The sequence below is a fragment of the Lolium rigidum genome, chromosome 4, assembly GCF_022539505.1.
Source record: "Lolium rigidum isolate FL_2022 chromosome 4, APGP_CSIRO_Lrig_0.1, whole genome shotgun sequence".
NCBI classification, from domain to species: domain Eukaryota; kingdom Viridiplantae; phylum Streptophyta; class Magnoliopsida; order Poales; family Poaceae; genus Lolium; species Lolium rigidum.
In genome coordinates this window covers 154,758,138-154,774,678 of record NC_061511.1, presented here as the reverse complement: position 1 = coordinate 154,774,678, position 16,541 = coordinate 154,758,138, and the positions used below count along the sequence as shown (strand labels likewise).

Here is a 16,541-nt window from a genome sequence, read left to right as displayed (position 1 = left end):
TGCCAATGGCCAGGCGTGCCCGCAAGGTTCGGCCGCAGCCCCATGCCCCTCTGCTTCACGCCACCAGGTGGAGCGAGGGTTAGTCGCTGCCCGGCAGCGCCGCATGCCCATGCTCCCCTCCCTCTTAGTTCAACATATCTATTGCCCAAAATGCATACATTCACCGACTTTGGACCGGAGGTTACTTGCTTGGAATTGAGCTTTCTAGCTTTCTTTCGTTTAATTTGCAGCATGCCATCCGGAGCCCCGCCAAGCACGTCCCGATCATCGTGTGTCTTACTCTTCCTCCTCCCTGGATCATTGGGGCGCTAGCTATTATCGTCTTTTTCTTCATTCGACGTTCTCTCATGCGTGGGCTCGCTCGGCTACTCCGACACAACAACGGTGAGCTTCTCGTTTAATTTCTTCCCCTCCCTTTAATTTCGTTATCACACGTGTCGCCCGCCGGAATTTGGGCAAAGCTCGGGTGGCGGAAGAACTATTCTGACATGAGACTTCCCTCCCGCAGTTGTTGACTGGTTTACAAGGCACCGGCGAAAATTACCTCCGAAACTATAAATACAAGGTTTTTGAGCTTGGATTCTCGGTGCCCCTTAAAAAAAAAACAATCAGCCGAGTTTTACGGGATGTGTAGAATGAGCAATTTGTTCGGCCAAAAACTTGAAAGTCGCAGAAACACCCAACGATTTTCTCTCTGAAGTCTGAAGTCTGAACGAAATCCGAAAGCGACTCGCGCTCCACGTAGGGGGCACACGTATGTACGAAATCAGAAAGGCTTTCCATACCCCAGGGTCGAGACAATTCGGAGTACATCACTGGCCAGAGAGCTCAACCGAGCTACGCTAGCGAGCATGGCGTGGGCGCCTCGTCGAGCCACTCCGCTAGCGACGCGTGACAGGAACGGGTCCGGCGCCCGCCGCCGCCGCCGCCGCCAGCCCGGTGACTCATCGGCGAGACCGGCGGCGTGCCGACATCTGTACGCGTGCCCATGCGTCGACGCGTCCGCCGGTGATTCGCGTCCGTGCCGGCCGAGCTGCGTGCGTGCGCAACACATACGTCGGTTTTGCTACGATCAGGTGGTGACCGAGGTTTTTCCTCCCCGGCGGCGACCTTGTCTTGTTGCGAACGAATGCTGAGGCGGACGTGTTATTCGATCGGCCTGGTAGTAGTAGGACGGGGGAAGAGATAAAAAGATGATGCTAGTTTTCTGGTGAAAGCAACACCATGATGCAGTGTGGGTCATGCTGTGGATGTTAACCAGTTCGGCAGTGGAAGCTTTTGCTCTAAATTATGAGCAGGATCTTAAAGCACCTAGATTCTGATGTTAATGGCACATATACTAGCCCTTTAATTGTTAGGCAGACCGGTGGATGCTACTCGGTTTAGTCCCACCTTGCTTACTCGAGGGGGTCGCGACCAATTTATAAGAGAGAAAAATCCTCCTCCCTCTAGTTCATATTTTTAGATGGAATGAGCTTTTTATCTTGTTGCTCGGTCGTATGCGAATAAACGTCTGAACATAGGCCGGGTGCTGAGCTAAGTTTGAGTGAACGCACTGTCGGAAAGGTACAACCACACTACACAAATATGTCTCGATGGATCCTACTTCGGTATTTTAAGATTTCGAAATTGATAGCACACATCTACTCCCTTCTTTTCGTATTTAGTCAGTGACAGCTAACATAAAATAGAAATAGTACGCCGTTATATATTATTATTTCTCAAAAAATGTGCTCATTCGTAGTCTTACAAAAAGACAATAAAAATTATCCCGTGCCTACATTATTTGTGATGGGCCCTCATTTCTCATTTTTGTACACCATGAAAATCGATATTTTTCATATTCTTTGAATTTTAAACTAATTCACTCAACTTTATCTAGATAGGTAGGTATCAAAACGTGTTTTGATGTGTAGATAAATGCTTTATTTTAATATAGTTGGGTCAATTAATCTGAAACCGATGGAGTAGTTTTCTCACATTAATCAATCAATGTACAATACAAAACTACATTGCAAAAGCGATCTTCTCATCTTCGTTTTTGATGAAAAGATCAGAAGAAAAGCTCAATATATTCACGTTGCACTATACTAGTAAAACCTACGAATCTTAGGCGTATATATGAAAAAATCTTGCTTAACGTGGCATATCCACGAACAAAAAATTGAGATTAGGTGTGTCCAGCTCAGGTCTCAGAACCTACTCGTCGACCAGTGTCTGGAGAAAAGATCTACGTGGTATTTGACGTCTTGCTTGCTCCCAAATTAGCAGCATAATTAAACCGGGCGCGATCGGTGCCACGCCAAGCGCATCTAGATCGAAACCATCACAAAAAAATAATATCAATAGACCTCTCCCGGCGCAAAGAAGATTGTGATAGGTTGGATGGCGTCTGCCTCTTGCTGCAGCAATCACACGGCACCATTTGGAATAAAGGAGAAAATTCTGCACCAGGGAATTATAGAAACCTGAATGTGTCGCTGTCCTTTCGAGCGTTGCCGACGTAGCTCGGGCCCATTGTTTTCCTGCCATTCTTCGGAGGTACTCCTTCGAAAATTGTCTAGAGATGGATGGGGCCATTCGATCTTTGGAGCAACCTGGTCCGTAGCTGTCCGTTTCAGCAACTCTAGTACCCATCTCCTCCGGAATAATATCTGTTAGTAGCATACAGTATGATCTTAAATTCTTACATGAACATGGGATGCCATGTGAGGGTAAATTCAAATTGCAGTAGCTCCCTCGATACATTTTTTTGTTAGGAAACTTGCGCTTAACAATTTAGGAAAGATTGTATAGATCGTGGTTCCACAATTTTCGTCATGGTTTTTGTTCAAAAGAAGCGAAGAGAGTAAATAAAACTCTGTGGGGAGATTCGATCCACTATGTCAAGGGAAAAACACCTACAAAACGAAGTCCAAAGGAAGATTGCTTATGTTGGACAGACATACTCTCGTCGAGGTTTGGGTTCTTTTCATGCGAGTTATGGTTGTCGACGGAGTCTGTCGTAATGGCTTTGGATGGTCGAAAGATGTTGAATTTAATGGGACAAGTGTCAGACACAACAAGCATGTAACAAAGAATCCAAGACTACGTATAGCCTACACTATGACAAATTAGGGTTTGGGTGGCCACAACAAGCCCTTCATGGGATCTGGTCCATCTATTTGACGGTGGTCGGTGCTAGAATGATTATGCACTCTTTAGTGACAGCGTTGATTTGAGGGATTTGAGGCCAGGTGTAAAACCATCATAGGAGGCTGCATAAGCAAACAACTGCTAAACTTGTACCATCATTATTGTATTTTTACGAGGGGTTCTTTGAGAGGAGGCCACGGACATTACTAGATCGTGAGGAAAGGGAGGAAAATGTGTATATTTCACCCATTGGATCCCCATATAAATGTACGTAATTCTTTGATTTATGCATTGTTTGCAAATATTTGCTATGTTGATCATCAAGCAGTGCTAACTTATATGAGATCTGCTATACTCTATGCCTCACTCTTGTAGTTACCCACCCTCTCTCCTCTCATGATGATTCGCCAAGTGATCTTAATGTGTCACATTTGCTAGATTAAAACATTCTACTCTATTTATTTTCTTGTGGAAACAACTATACAATTTAGGGGAAAGAACTTTGTTAATAAACCTCCTTTCCACGCGGAACCCACGGGGAACCTAGTTTTAGATCTTGAAACCTTCAATGTTCCTCCAAAACCTTGAACCCGGAAAGAATGTTCTAGAGCCAATTGAACCTCCATCGTCCAAATGACACGCAATTCAACCGTAGAACGTGCAGCCTGAAGTTTCGAATACCCTGTTGCAAGCTCATCACCTCCATTCAAATCAGCATGGCATTGATTTGGTGAGCGAGCATGTGGCACAAAAAACCTTTCAAAATTAATGAATATAGGACAAGTACAAAACCGCTAGGTGTCCTACGCGAGGCAGAGAGGAGAAGGCTGGATCCGGGTTTGCCTGCCTGCCGCCTTCAATAATTCCCATATGCGGCTCTGCCCCCTCCCTGAGGCCAGCACCTGGCCCACCTGGTTCTGCACGTACAGCACGACTACACCCACCCACTGACATCTCGTCCCAGATACCACCGGACCCACGCGCCAGTCTAATGGGTGCTCAGGTGCGGCGCACGGGAGGGAATAATATGGTAGTATGATAAAAAATCGGAACCGGCCACGCAGGGCAGCAGATGATAGTCCACAGAGTCCCAGCCCACACTCACGCCCACTCATCATCATCTCCCTCCTCCGCCCGCCCGCGCCCCCGGGCGAAATCGACACCGCAGCGCTCGCGCCGTGGTCACGGAAACCTTCCGGAATCGGCAGGGATTCCCCTCTTATACACCCCCACCCCTGTCCCGTCTCGCCAGCTCGCCCACGAAGGTCCCGTGCCCGATCGGAGATCCAATCTCGGGTAAGCGAGCCAAGCTCTGTTTCCTGTTGTTCTTTCTGGAGTCGAGGCTCTCTTGAATCTGATTTGTTCTTTCGGTTGCTGTTCTCTATACGTGATTTGCCGTGCTGACGAGTGTTTCTGTTGGTGGTGATTGTGCTGTGCAGCGGTAAGATTCGCCGGCCATGTCGGGCGCCGTGCTCGTGGCCATAGCGGCCTCCATCGGCAACCTGCTCCAGGGCTGGGATAATGCGACCATCGCAGGTATCGTAATTCATCTCATCTCCACGAAAAAGAGCTGGTCTTTTTACGCGGTTGGATGCCATGTCTTTATGCTGCACCAGGGGGCCGTGTTAGGTACAGCAATTATTGGGAAATCTTGTCGGCTCCGATCATGACGGATTTGGTGGAGCTGCATGTTGTAGTAGTAAAAAAAAAAGATTCTTTCTCTTGATCCGCTAAAACTGATCAAGCAACCGAGATAAAATCCTCGCACCCAGTTTCCAGTTTTCTGGATGGATCCCATACATGATCGGGGCATCTGAATTCAATCATACCCTCTACTATGCCAACATGTTTCAGAATTCAGAATTGATACCGATAGATTTGACTTCATGCTGACCATGTTGACTTGCTGGTCCTTTCTCTTTACTGTTATAGATCGTCTGAAACTACGAATGCTGTATTTCCGTTATGATAAGCAGTGGAAAGGGGAGCAGTCCCAGATGGATTTTTTTTTGTTTGACTTGCTGGTGTTGATCTCTCCAGGTGCTGTCCTGTACATAAAGAAGGAGTTCAGCCTGGAGACGCAGCCGCTGATCGAGGGGCTCATCGTGGCCATGTCGCTCATCGGGGCGACGGTCATCACGACGTTCTCCGGGGCGGTGGCCGATTCCTTCGGCAGGCGGCCGCTGCTGATCGCGTCGGCTGTCCTCTACTTCATCAGCGGCCTGGTGATGCTCTGGGCGCCCAACGTCTACGTGCTGCTCCTGGCGAGGCTCATCGACGGGTTCGGCATCGGTCTGTCCGTCACCCTTGTCCCTCTCTACATCTCGGAGACCGCCCCGACCGACATCAGGGGGCTGCTCAACACGCTGCCGCAGTTCAGCGGGTCCGGAGGGATGTTCCTCTCTTACTGCATGGTGTTTGCCATGTCCCTCATGCCGCAGCCTGAGTGGAGGGTCATGCTTGGGGTTCTGTCCATCCCGTCGCTCATATACTTTGCGCTCACCGTCTTCTACTTGCCTGAATCGCCGAGATGGCTTGTGAGCAAAGGAAGAATGGCCGAGGCCAAGAGAGTATTGCAAAGACTGCGGGGAAGGGAAGATGTCTCAGGTCTGTCTGTCTTTTCTGTAAATACCACTGTATTTAACTGTAATAGCCATATGATGGTTTTCCTCATTTTGCATTAACTGTGCAGGCGAAATGGCCCTTCTTGTTGAAGGATTGGGTGTTGGGAAAGACACACACTTTGAGGAATACATAATTGGCCCTGATGACGAGCTTGCTGATGATGGGCTGGCTCCAGATCCAGATAAGATGAAACTCTACGGACCGGAAGAAGGCGTATCTTGGATCGCCCGTCCTGTTAGGGGTGGTGCCCAAAGCGCACTTGGAAGTGCGTTGGGTCTCATGTCTCATCATGGGAGTATGGTTAGTCAGGGTAAATCTATCGTGGACCCTCTAGTCACTCTTTTCGGAAGTGTCCATGAGAAGATGCCTGAGGTAATGGGGAGCATGAGGAGCACACTTTTTCCTAACTTTGGCAGCATGTTCAGCATGGCGGAACAGCAGCAAGCTAAAGCTGACTGGGATGCCGAGAGTCATAGGGATGATGAGGACTATGCATCAGATCATGGTGCTGATGACATTGAGGATAACCTCAACAGCCCGCTTATTTCTCGTCAAGCAACAAGTGTGGAAGGAAAAGAGATTGCTGCACCTCATGGAAGCATAATGGGTAATGTGGGTAGAAGTAGTAGTATGCAGGGAGGGGATGCCGTCAGCAGCATGGGCATTGGTGGCGGATGGCAGTTGGCTTGGAAGTGGACTGAGAGAGAAGGTGCAGATGGGCAAAAAGAAGGTGGTTTCCAACGTATTTACTTGCATGAAGAGGGTGTGCAAGGCGACCGGAGGGGCTCTATATTGTCTATGCCAGGAGGCGATGTTCCTCCTGGTGGTGAGTATATCCAGGCAGCTGCTCTAGTGAGCCAACCAGCTCTTTACTCAAAGGATATAATAGAGCAGCAGCTGGCTGGTCCTGCCATGGTACATCCATCTGAGACAGCTGCTAAGGGCCCTAAGTGGGCAGACCTATTTGAACCTGGAGTGAAACATGCACTTTTTGTTGGCATAGGATTACAGATCCTGCAACAGGTAAACTAGTTTATGCCTTTGTGGTAGCAAGTAACTCTCTCGTGTTATGCCGCTATAATTATGATATAATGCTAATCTGGATAACATAATTCTGCTTATTGAACTGCAATCCTTATGAATACGTCTTTAGTTCTTTGCACAAGTGAAGTCGATTTTGATATGCCATGTAGTATACAACATAAATTTTATAGAAACATGATGTGGTAGAAGTGTAGAACACACTAAAACATCCTATTGAATAGAATAATAGTGGAGCTGCTGGGACTGGACTATGGTACATACACATCTGGACGTAAGCCCACAATTTTTTTAATAGGTATGTAGTTAGAAGCATGGAAGCAATAGGCTGACCTTTTTAAATATTTGTTTGCTGAAAATGGTTCTAGCCTTCATAGAATAAATGATCAGTACAACATTTCAAAATCTGACAGAATTCAGTTTCCTCGCCTGTCCCCTTATGCTACCTTTTTTTTTCTATGTTCCAGTTTTAGTATGGTTTTCAATGCATACGAAATGTTAATGTGCTGATTATCAACTTTTTTTTTTCAGTTTGCAGGTATCAATGGAGTTCTCTATTACACTCCTCAGATACTTGAGCAAGCAGGTGTTGGGATTCTTCTATCAAACATTGGACTAAGCTCTTTGTCTGCATCTATTCTTATCAGTGCCTTGACAACCTTGCTGATGCTTCCTAGCATTGGTATTGCCATGAGGCTCATGGATATGTCAGGAAGAAGGTTAGCCTTCACAGTTTGCTTCCCATTGATAGAATGTGATATTGTTGAATGTAAATAAAATATTAATCTTTCTTCTGATTTGTTTCTCACCCAGGTTTCTTCTCCTTTCGACAATCCCTGTCTTGATAGTAGCACTGGCTATCTTGGTTCTGGTCAACATTGTGGATGTTGGAACCATGGTGCATGCTGCACTCTCGACGATCAGCGTCATAGTATATTTCTGCTTCTTCGTTATGGGGTTTGGGCCTATCCCAAATATTCTCTGCGCAGAAATTTTCCCCACCTCTGTCCGGGGCATCTGCATAGCCATCTGTGCCCTAACCTTCTGGATCGGTGACATTATCGTGACATACACTCTTCCCGTGATGCTTAACGCGATTGGACTTGCTGGAGTCTTCGGAATATATGCTGTCGTTTGCATACTGGCTCTTGTATTTGTCTACATGAAGGTGCCTGAGACCAAGGGCATGCCCCTGGAGGTCATTACCGAGTTCTTCTCTGTCGGGGCAAAGCAGGGCAAGGAAGCCACTGATTAGTTGCTCTGATCGCTGGTGGTAATTTTGTGGTTCTGAAACTACACTGCCACTAACCTGTGATGCTCTGGTAAAGAAACTTCAAGGAGAGCAGAGAGGGCCTAAAGAGATGACATGAAGACTACATCGTGAGGCTGTAATCCTGGGGTTGACAACTTTTGGAACTAGGCTACTTGTTTTAGATCACCTGTTGTTTTCGCTTTGTGATTTTCTGTTTGCGTTATTTGGAACGTCTTGCCTCTGTAAGCAGTGCTCTCATCACAGTTTATGTTACTGCTTTTGTTCTGCTCAGTATAGTTTCTCACAGCTGTTGTCAGTACTGAATTGCCTTAGCAGTTTCGTTGTGTTATTGGTATTACTTATCGGCCTCCTGCAGCGGCGAGCGCCCCCAAGGTTTTTTGAACTAGATTTTTCCAATATGCAAATCAAAACACACATTCCTAGTCATAATTCAAAGTACCTGCAATCAAAATGCATGAAAAAACACTGTAAAGTCTGAAGATACATATTACAAAGCCGCTTCAATTGAATGTAAAACAAATGGAAGAGTGCTCATCCTTTCATTCCAAATCTAGCTGCAGCTAAAAGAAATGTACTGCAACATTCTTTCCATCCAAATGCAGATGTAAATAATATACATTGTATTTGAACGTACCACACCAAAAAAAACCAATGCTCCAGTCAGAAGACGAGCTTATACGAATAGGTGAAAAAAGCACACTACTGAGGTGCGTAAAACATGAAGAACCTTCGCGGAAGCGCGTAAAAAGGGGACAATCTGTGAAGTTTGAAGTTCCTTGTTGTTACATCATGAGCACTTATCATCGCCCTGTGTCCATCTTCACCAAGGCAGCTAATAGCATCCATAATCCTTTTTTTTACGAGCAATGCCGATTCATTAAAGTAGAGGGAAAAACTTTACAATGCAGTAAACTGCAGAACGAACAAAAAGGAGGCAACAGGACTAATCCTTGGAAGCCAGAGGAAACACTCTAAACTCATCAAGAGCAAGCACATCCACAGCACTTGGCAGTTGCACTCTTAACTAAAAAATACGCCTATTGCTCTTTCCAGATATTCCAAACAAAATACATGGCAGCAGATGCCTGGCATCGAAGCTCCTTGGATCTATTAAGCTTCAAGATCTCAGTCCGCAACGATGAAAGGGAGGTGGAAGAAGACATAGCCACAGCCATCTGACTGAACTCGTTGATGCAGCATGCCGCACCTCTTTGGCGAAAGGGCAGAGAACAGAGATGTGCTCTGCCGACTCCTTTTCTTGATCGCAAAGAGAAGTCCTGACTAGGCAAACCACTCCTTTCCAATCTGTCAGCAGTCCAAATTCGTCCCTGCAGCAAAAGCCAGCAATGAAACTTCAAGATAAAACAGAATGTACCCAATCTGCTAATGCGATTTGAGTAACTCATCGTATGAAAAAGAATAGAATTAAACTGCAAGATCATAATCAAATTATGGATATACCTGTACTTAGAGTATCAATTGGACCAGATGAGTCACGCTGTTCATGTTTACTCTACCAATTCCTTGCTCGCCCCACCCCTTGCCGTGGCTATTTTGGAACACATAATACCATTCACCACCCCTAACACCATAGGCGATTATGGCTACTGCATGGGAGGCTCTAGTTACTATACCATCGATCTTCAGAGGGAAATCGGGATTATAGGTGTATATATCTCGGGGATTCAGTTCCAGATAATTCCCAGAAACGTTGAAGGTGCCCACCATACAGTGTCCTTTGGTGAGCATCTCTTTCACACAGCTGGGAATTTTTGGTTTTGGATTTGCGCGAGCCTTGGTCACCTTTGGATGGTGAAGTGGATCGAGCTCCTTGAAGCTACTTATTTTGTAGGGGCCACAAACTTTCCCATTTTCATCTTTTCCAATAGTTCCTTGATCTACTAGTATTTGACATGTCCTGCATACTCTAATGAACCCCTTTCCTTCCTCCTCTCCAATTCTGCCGTGTTTCTGTTTGGAACATAAGAAGGATAACAATAATCAGAAACACATTTAATGTTATGGTCCTATCCCTGTTTGCAGAAAAAAATAGCACACTTGCTTTCATTCCTAAAATCATTTTAGTACGAAATTTATATATACCCGTTATTGACAAATAAATGCTATATTGGCAGGCAAGTATCTCTAGTAGGGTCAGAGAATATTTAGGGGCAAAGGGTAAGAAAAGAGGTCGTCCCAGCTAGGTAAAAAGTGTTATGCCCTTTCAGAACATGCACTATTACAGAACTACATTTCTCCTATAAATGTTGCAAGACTACCCAGCCATCCAGGGGGTCTGAGAGGGGCAAACGAATCTGGTTCGTCCGTTCTACCCTGCACAGTAAAACCTTAGTCCCACTTTTCACCACAGCCGTTGGATGCGTCAAAAATTTCCTCACCTGTTGGTTTTCTTAGACAGTCCATGACGCGTGGGACCAGCTACGTGCGGGACCGGTAGTTTGAGACAGCCATGGACTCTCGTTCGTGTGCACTTCCTATGCGCGTGAGGCCACAGGGTGAAAACCCTAGATCGGCCACCACTCCCCAATCGCAGGCCTCTGCTCCTCCTCCAATCCCCACCTCCTCCTCTCCTATCCAATCGCCGCCACCTCTCCTCCATCCCCAATCCACGGCCTTCTCTCCCCCTCTCCAGCGGGAGCGGCACTTGAGCGACGGAGGCTGGGAGCCGGCGGCGGCGGCTGGACGAGGCGGTGGCAGGCAGCGCGCGCGCAGGCGGCGGCGCGTCCACAGCCGGCGGAGCTCAAGATCTCCAGCCGGTTGGGTAGTCTAACAGAGACAGACACGCGCTCTCATTCACGTCGCCTTTCTTCACCTTTCGATGGGTGAAAACCCTAGGCTCCTCCCGTCCCCAATCCCGGCCTCCACCAATCCGCCGCCTCTCTCCTGCTCACCTGCTCCCGTCCGTCGTCGTTCCCCGTGTTGGCCAGAGATGGGGCGACGCCGTCACCATGGTGGCGCTGGAGGAGGTTGCCGAGCGGGAGGCTCGGGGACGGAGCGGAAGGCTCCAGGCAACGGCGCAGCAGCGACGCCACGGTCGATAATCGAAGCAGGAGGGGCGGGATCCGGGGCAGGGCCGGCCAAATCGTGGCGGGCGGTGGATTTCGAGCGCAGGCGGGTCCCCGTCTTCTTCCCCAGCCATTGATGAGCTCCAAGGGAGCAGAGTATCAGTCTTCCAACCCTTGCTCCCACGTGAATGCCCTCGCTGATTTTCCGTCCCAGGACGGAGGGTGTAGACATTGAATGGTATCTTAGGTGGTTTTGGTATTGCTGATGCACGAGACAATGAATAATAATTTAGAGAGGAGGGAGGCATAAGGGTTATGTGATCAATTTAGAGGCACCAGGAAAGAAATGCAGAATGCGGTTTCTGGTTCGGTACCGTATATTTGTTATTAGGTTGGGGATTGATCCAACTAATGGAGCATGTTTTTCAATGTTTGGTTGACTGAAGTAGACATTTTGGTAACCGAGAATTAAACTGAGTTATCTCCATTTAATTGTTGACTTGCTGTATTTTACTACTATACATAAGGTTGCAAACTATCAGTGGCCACAGACTTGGCGCTTATTTACGGTATATGAATTCGTGATGAACTTGTGTGGTAACGAAGTTTTTCGTAGTCGCTGTCATAACAAAATTAAATGTGGTCTGCTGTAAGTAATCTCTTGTCCTTGAACCTTGGCATGAAAAGCAAATGTGTAAGACTGACAACTTCCATTCATTTAGCTGTGGTAGCTCGTGTCAATTTGTATTTACCTGTTTCCGCAATTCTTTTTGTTGCAACTCTTGCTTGTTATTTATATTGCTACAAATATCCAGATTTGTAGGCTCCAATTTATTGTCTGTTTTGACTAAAAGTTTTTCATGTGAATTCGTGATGAACTTGTATGATAACGAAGTTTTTCATAGTCAATGCCATAACAAAACTAAATGTGGTCTGCAGTTCTGCTCACAAGTAATCTTTTGAACCTTAACATGAAAAGTGTATGAAGACAACTTCCATTCATACAACTGTGATAGCTTGTGTCAATTTGTGTTTTGTTGTGACTCTTGGTTGTTATTTTCATTCCTTAGAATGTCCACATTTGTAGGCTCCAACTTTTTGTCTGTTTTGACGAAAAGTTCTATTTATCTGAGGTCATCTTCAGCCAAGTTTATGTGTATCCGCAGAGTATGCTCCTGTCTTCCGAAGGTACCGTGAGCGGGATCCCTACAAGCTTCTTGGTGTTGATCGTGATGCATCTGAAGAAGAGATCAGGAGTGCAAAAAACTTTCTAATTCAACAGTATGCTGGGCACGAAGCAAGCGAAGAAGCTATTGAAGGTGCTTATGAGAAGATAATAATGAAGAGCTACCAGCATCGGAAGAAAACAAAAATTAATCTTAAGACCAAGCTATTGAAGCGAGTCGAAGAATCCCCGTCATGGGTTAAGGCTTTGCTTGGATACTTTGAAGTGCCATCAATGGATATTATTTCCAAAAGATTGTTCTTTTTTGCCTTCATCGCCGGATGGAGCATAGCGACTTCTGCTGAGAATGGACCTGCATTCCAGGTATATATGCTTCGGTTATCCTGACCTTTGGAGGTATTACTTTTCTTGTTTGATGACATGTTGTAGTACCCATGGTTGCTCAAGGAGGCTAACCTAGAGAATATGAAATTTAATTTGTTGATTTCACACAAGTACCAAATTACTTTTCATTAAGTTCTAACCGATCACCAAAATTGTAAAAATACTAACAATTGATGACAGCTGCCCTGTCCATCTAACTCATGTTTGTATATGATACCTGAGAACTTAATAACTTTGGCAATACAAGATCTGCTAAGTCATAGATTTAGAAGATACCATATGGGAAGTTTGAAGCTCTTCCCAGCTTAGGGATCACTTCACTGACGAGTAGGTTATCTTCTGCAGCTTGCGATATCACTCTTCTCGTGCATATACTTCCTTAATGACAAGATGAAGAACCTTCTCAGAGCCTCCACCACTGGGTTAGCGAATTTTTCTTCAGCCAATGCCTTGACATTTGTACACAGCATGTTTACTCACAAATTTGTTCTTGCAGGTTCGGAGTACCTGTCGGTGGCTGGATCATTGGTTCAATGTTGGTCCCTCTTATTCCAACATTTATCATCCCACCTACATGGTCCCTTGAGCTTCTTACCTCGTTGGTTGCATATGTTTTCTTGTTCCTGGGGTCCACTTACCTCAAATGAAACCCCGCCAATCTTGTAACCTGGAACTGTAGAATCGTTGGGAAATTTTGGCAGTCTCTGATATCATCTACTCTTTGTTTCGGGGAATTAGGTGAATTAACTGACGGTGCTCTTGAATCCTCTGTTCAGCTCGTATGCTCTTGCGGTATAGCTTTTGTACGACGGTTCCCTCTACTCATTTGGTTAGCTTATTGTTCATATGGGTGCTGTTTCATTTTAGCCCCTGTGCTGCAAGCGAACCATTCTATGGATTGTCTGGAGCTTAGATACTGGTGCTGTCAGATTGTTATTGTATCCTGGAGTTAGAATATCTGCATGTATATGCTGTAGCAAGATTTTTTTGCATCTATTTTGTATGTCTGGTGCAACTTGAAAGAAGCATCTACTTGTAGCAGGATTATCCCCAACATGTTCTGCACCGATGATATATTTGCTCCAACATTGTTCTGAAACTGTTTGGTCGAAAAAGTCTTGAAACTGCTGGGGTGCATCTCCTAGCCTCACCATGTAAGCTCCTTCTTCTGGCTTGTGGCAAGCTTATTTGGTGTCCGTTGATTGCAATTATCTGGTGCTTCGCAATGCCTAGGTAGTCTGCTCTCGAGTCATGGTTGCAGCGCCCAGTTCGATGAGGTGCAGTGCCCCAAGCGCCCAGGATGGCCCCTCAACCTGCTCGTGAGGTGGGTGGGAGATGGAGGTGCCGCCAACTTCCTCATCCACAACATCAGGCTTTCTGAGGCCTCGGCGGCGCTCCGCTCTCGCTCAGGCCACTGCAGCCTCGAGGATCAAATCTTCCTAGGGGAAATGTCCACAAGCAGAGAAGGGATGGCACGACCTGTGCGGAGGCAGTCGTCGTCATCCTCGGCATCCAGCTGAGCGCCTCGTCAGAGAGGTGTACCTCTCCTTTCCAGCCATCCTCTTACAATGATTTTATCTAATTCATATTCACGTGGGAATTCTCAGATGACGAGGATAAAAAGTTTCCTTTTGCTGAATTGAAGCATGTAATCTGTATGCTAGATTTAAAGTAAATCCTATATTAGATGCTTATTGATATTTGCATCCCTCTTTTTCCTAATATTCTGTGATGCGTTTCTTGTTGATTCCATTTAAGTGGTGCTTCTTTACAACTCTATCTATAAATCCTAGAAGCTGAGTTGATTCTGGGCTGGTGTTTCTGCAGACATCTTGTTTATTTTCTTGGTATGCTGGATTCTTGTTGGCTGCGGGCTCTATAAATGCCACTCATGATCCATTTAACTTTACCTGTTAATAACTTTGATTTGAAATGACGAGGCAGCCTCGGGTGGGAGAAGGAACAACATCACGTCGAGAAGGAGGGGCATCACACGATGCGTTGTGGATCACAAGGATAAATGTGACCAAATTGTTCATGGTAGGACATGTTTAAACTCATGATAAAAGCGACCAAATTTTCAAAAACCGTGATGTTCTCTTTGTGTTTAGGAGCACAAGATGTATGTCTCCTGATCAAAAGCAAGTGGTTTCTTCTGATTTCCATCGCCTTTCCTTTCCAGGTTTTGCATGTTCGAATGATGGGTTAGTTCTTTGGGCATGATATAAAATATGATTGCAGGCTTATTAATGGCGAGCCCCCTTACATATTCTATATTGCACCATTATTTGATACTGAGACTAAAAATATATTGTTGTTCATGGCAGGACAAGCCAAATTGTCAAAAAGGCAATGTTCGCTGTGCAGAACCTGGTTGTCCCATATGATTATCACCAGTACAATCCATGAATATTTAGTTATGGTAATGATCTTTGCTTATTCATCTAAATTCTTAGTTGTTGAATTCTTTCATGTTTGCTTCTCTTTTGCTACTCTGTTTCACCAAGAAGATTAAATGTTTGTTTCATTCAATGTTTTTGTATGATTGTTTCTCCAACTAACATGGTTTTGTCAGAATTTAACCAACTTACCCCATACAGTGAAGTTAAACAGCATGCTCTCGTGATTTGTTATATGCCAACTGAAGAATATATATGTTGTTATATGTCACTGAAGAATAATATATATGCACACTATAGTTTATTATGGACATTTTACACTATGTCACAGTTGCTTCACATTACGTTCCTATTAGAGAAGGTTGTCGTATTACGTAGATGTTTAAAGAGCATGAGATGAGAAAATCCAAATAAAATGTTTTCATATTACTGCATGTTTGCTAGCCAACAGTGTTGTTTGTTATGGCAACATACCAGCCCATGAAACCAATTAACAGTAATTGTGTAGCCATGCAGGTGAGTAATGCAAAGCTAATACAAGATGGTGCGCTCGAAATGGAGGATTTAATTTGGTATACGACTATATGTTATAGAAGCTTGCCAAAAACAAGCACAATAGCAGAAATCAAATGAAAATTACTCTAGGTGGAAGAAGCTACTACTCCAGGCCTGACTGAAAGAAAGAAGTATTTTATACCATAGTTGGATTTAGTTACTACCATTGATATCTTCTTTCACCGACTTGACAGGTTATTTATGATATAAGCTGCCTCATATGATTCGAATTTACCGTTCTGCTATAAAAATATATGTGCTGACGTTTTTATGTTACTTGGCTGCTTTGTAGATGCTGAGCTAAGACCTTTAATGTTTGGGTTTGGGTGGCAGGGGATTCTTGCATTGTCGGACATCAGACAGCATTTGGTGTTGTAGGAGTGTCAGATAATTGTAAACTACATCTTGTGATGCAGATGATGGTACACGTTGGGCTGCTGATGCAATATGAACCAACGCTTGGTGAACTTTGCTTGGCTAATATAGTATTCTTTTCTAAAATTCCCAAGCCTGGCGGGTACATTTGGCAGGGTAAGGCATAATGATTATCCATTATCTGAAATTTTACCATTTGGTAAAAAAATTCTCACCTTACATTTTCATGATGCGAATATATTTTCTGGCTGAGCTTGTATTTGAACTGGCTTAAATATACCGATCTAAATATTAAAATTGGTTGACTGCCCTATGAATTAGCCAAGTTTTGTCAAGACTCAAGAAACTGAACTTCTGGCCAATGAAAAGAGAGCTGCTGCCATGCCTCTGTTGCCTCAATCCTTCCTGACTGCATCTCTTGTCTTGCGCAGCGGTGACAACAGCAGCTGCCGAACGGCCATCTTCGGTGGACGCTCCTATGAGCTCACGTCATCGTGGTAGACTGGTAGTGCAGCGACCCTGCTCTAGGCAATGCCTAGGAG

General features: G+C 45.2%; 2 protein-coding genes and 1 long non-coding RNA gene across 3 annotated transcripts; all 3 read left to right on the top strand.

The window, feature by feature from the left end:
• The first annotated feature begins 4,234 nt into the window (after nucleotides 1-4,234).
• On the top strand, nucleotides 4,235-8,344 carry LOC124706066 (monosaccharide-sensing protein 2-like). The gene is made up of 6 exons (XM_047237722.1): nucleotides 4,235-4,431; nucleotides 4,575-4,671; nucleotides 5,176-5,742; nucleotides 5,828-6,783; nucleotides 7,333-7,520; nucleotides 7,615-8,344. The coding sequence occupies exons 2-6, from the start codon at nucleotides 4,593-4,595 to the stop codon at nucleotides 8,054-8,056; spliced, it is 2,232 nt and encodes a 743-aa protein (XP_047093678.1). The 5' UTR covers nucleotides 4,235-4,431; nucleotides 4,575-4,592; the 3' UTR covers nucleotides 8,057-8,344.
• A 2,699-nt stretch (nucleotides 8,345-11,043) lies between these two features.
• On the top strand, nucleotides 11,044-13,439 carry LOC124647662 (protein CHAPERONE-LIKE PROTEIN OF POR1, chloroplastic-like). Its single transcript, XM_047187570.1, has 4 exons — nucleotides 11,044-11,128; nucleotides 12,234-12,649; nucleotides 13,016-13,092; nucleotides 13,167-13,439. The coding sequence occupies exons 1-4, from the start codon at nucleotides 11,044-11,046 to the stop codon at nucleotides 13,315-13,317; spliced, it is 729 nt and encodes a 242-aa protein (XP_047043526.1). The 3' UTR covers nucleotides 13,318-13,439.
• A 366-nt stretch (nucleotides 13,440-13,805) lies between these two features.
• On the top strand, nucleotides 13,806-16,126 carry LOC124706065. The gene is made up of 7 exons (XR_007004265.1): nucleotides 13,806-13,824; nucleotides 13,904-14,206; nucleotides 14,615-14,710; nucleotides 14,782-14,874; nucleotides 14,998-15,092; nucleotides 15,578-15,818; nucleotides 15,917-16,126. It is a non-coding gene; the product is annotated as an uncharacterized LOC124706065 (long non-coding RNA).
• The last annotated feature ends 415 nt before the right edge of the window (nucleotides 16,127-16,541 follow it).

Excerpts from the sequence above, each read along its gene's own strand:
- LOC124706066 (XM_047237722.1), top strand. The coding sequence starts at position 4,593 with ATGTCGGGCGCCGTGCTCGTGGCCATAGCGGCCTCCATCGGCAACCTG. Across the intron at positions 4,672-5,175 it reads GGATAATGCGACCATCGCAG|GTGCTGTCCTGTACATAAAG; the intron begins GTATCGTAATTC and ends TGATCTCTCCAG. Across the intron at positions 6,784-7,332 it reads GATTACAGATCCTGCAACAG|TTTGCAGGTATCAATGGAGT; the intron begins GTAAACTAGTTT and ends TTTTTTTTTCAG.
- LOC124647662 (XM_047187570.1), top strand. The coding sequence starts at position 11,044 with ATGGTGGCGCTGGAGGAGGTTGCCGAGCGGGAGGCTCGGGGACGGAGC. Across the intron at positions 12,650-13,015 it reads AGAATGGACCTGCATTCCAG|CTTGCGATATCACTCTTCTC; the intron begins GTATATATGCTT and ends TATCTTCTGCAG. Across the intron at positions 13,093-13,166 it reads CTCAGAGCCTCCACCACTGG|GTTCGGAGTACCTGTCGGTG; the intron begins GTTAGCGAATTT and ends TTGTTCTTGCAG.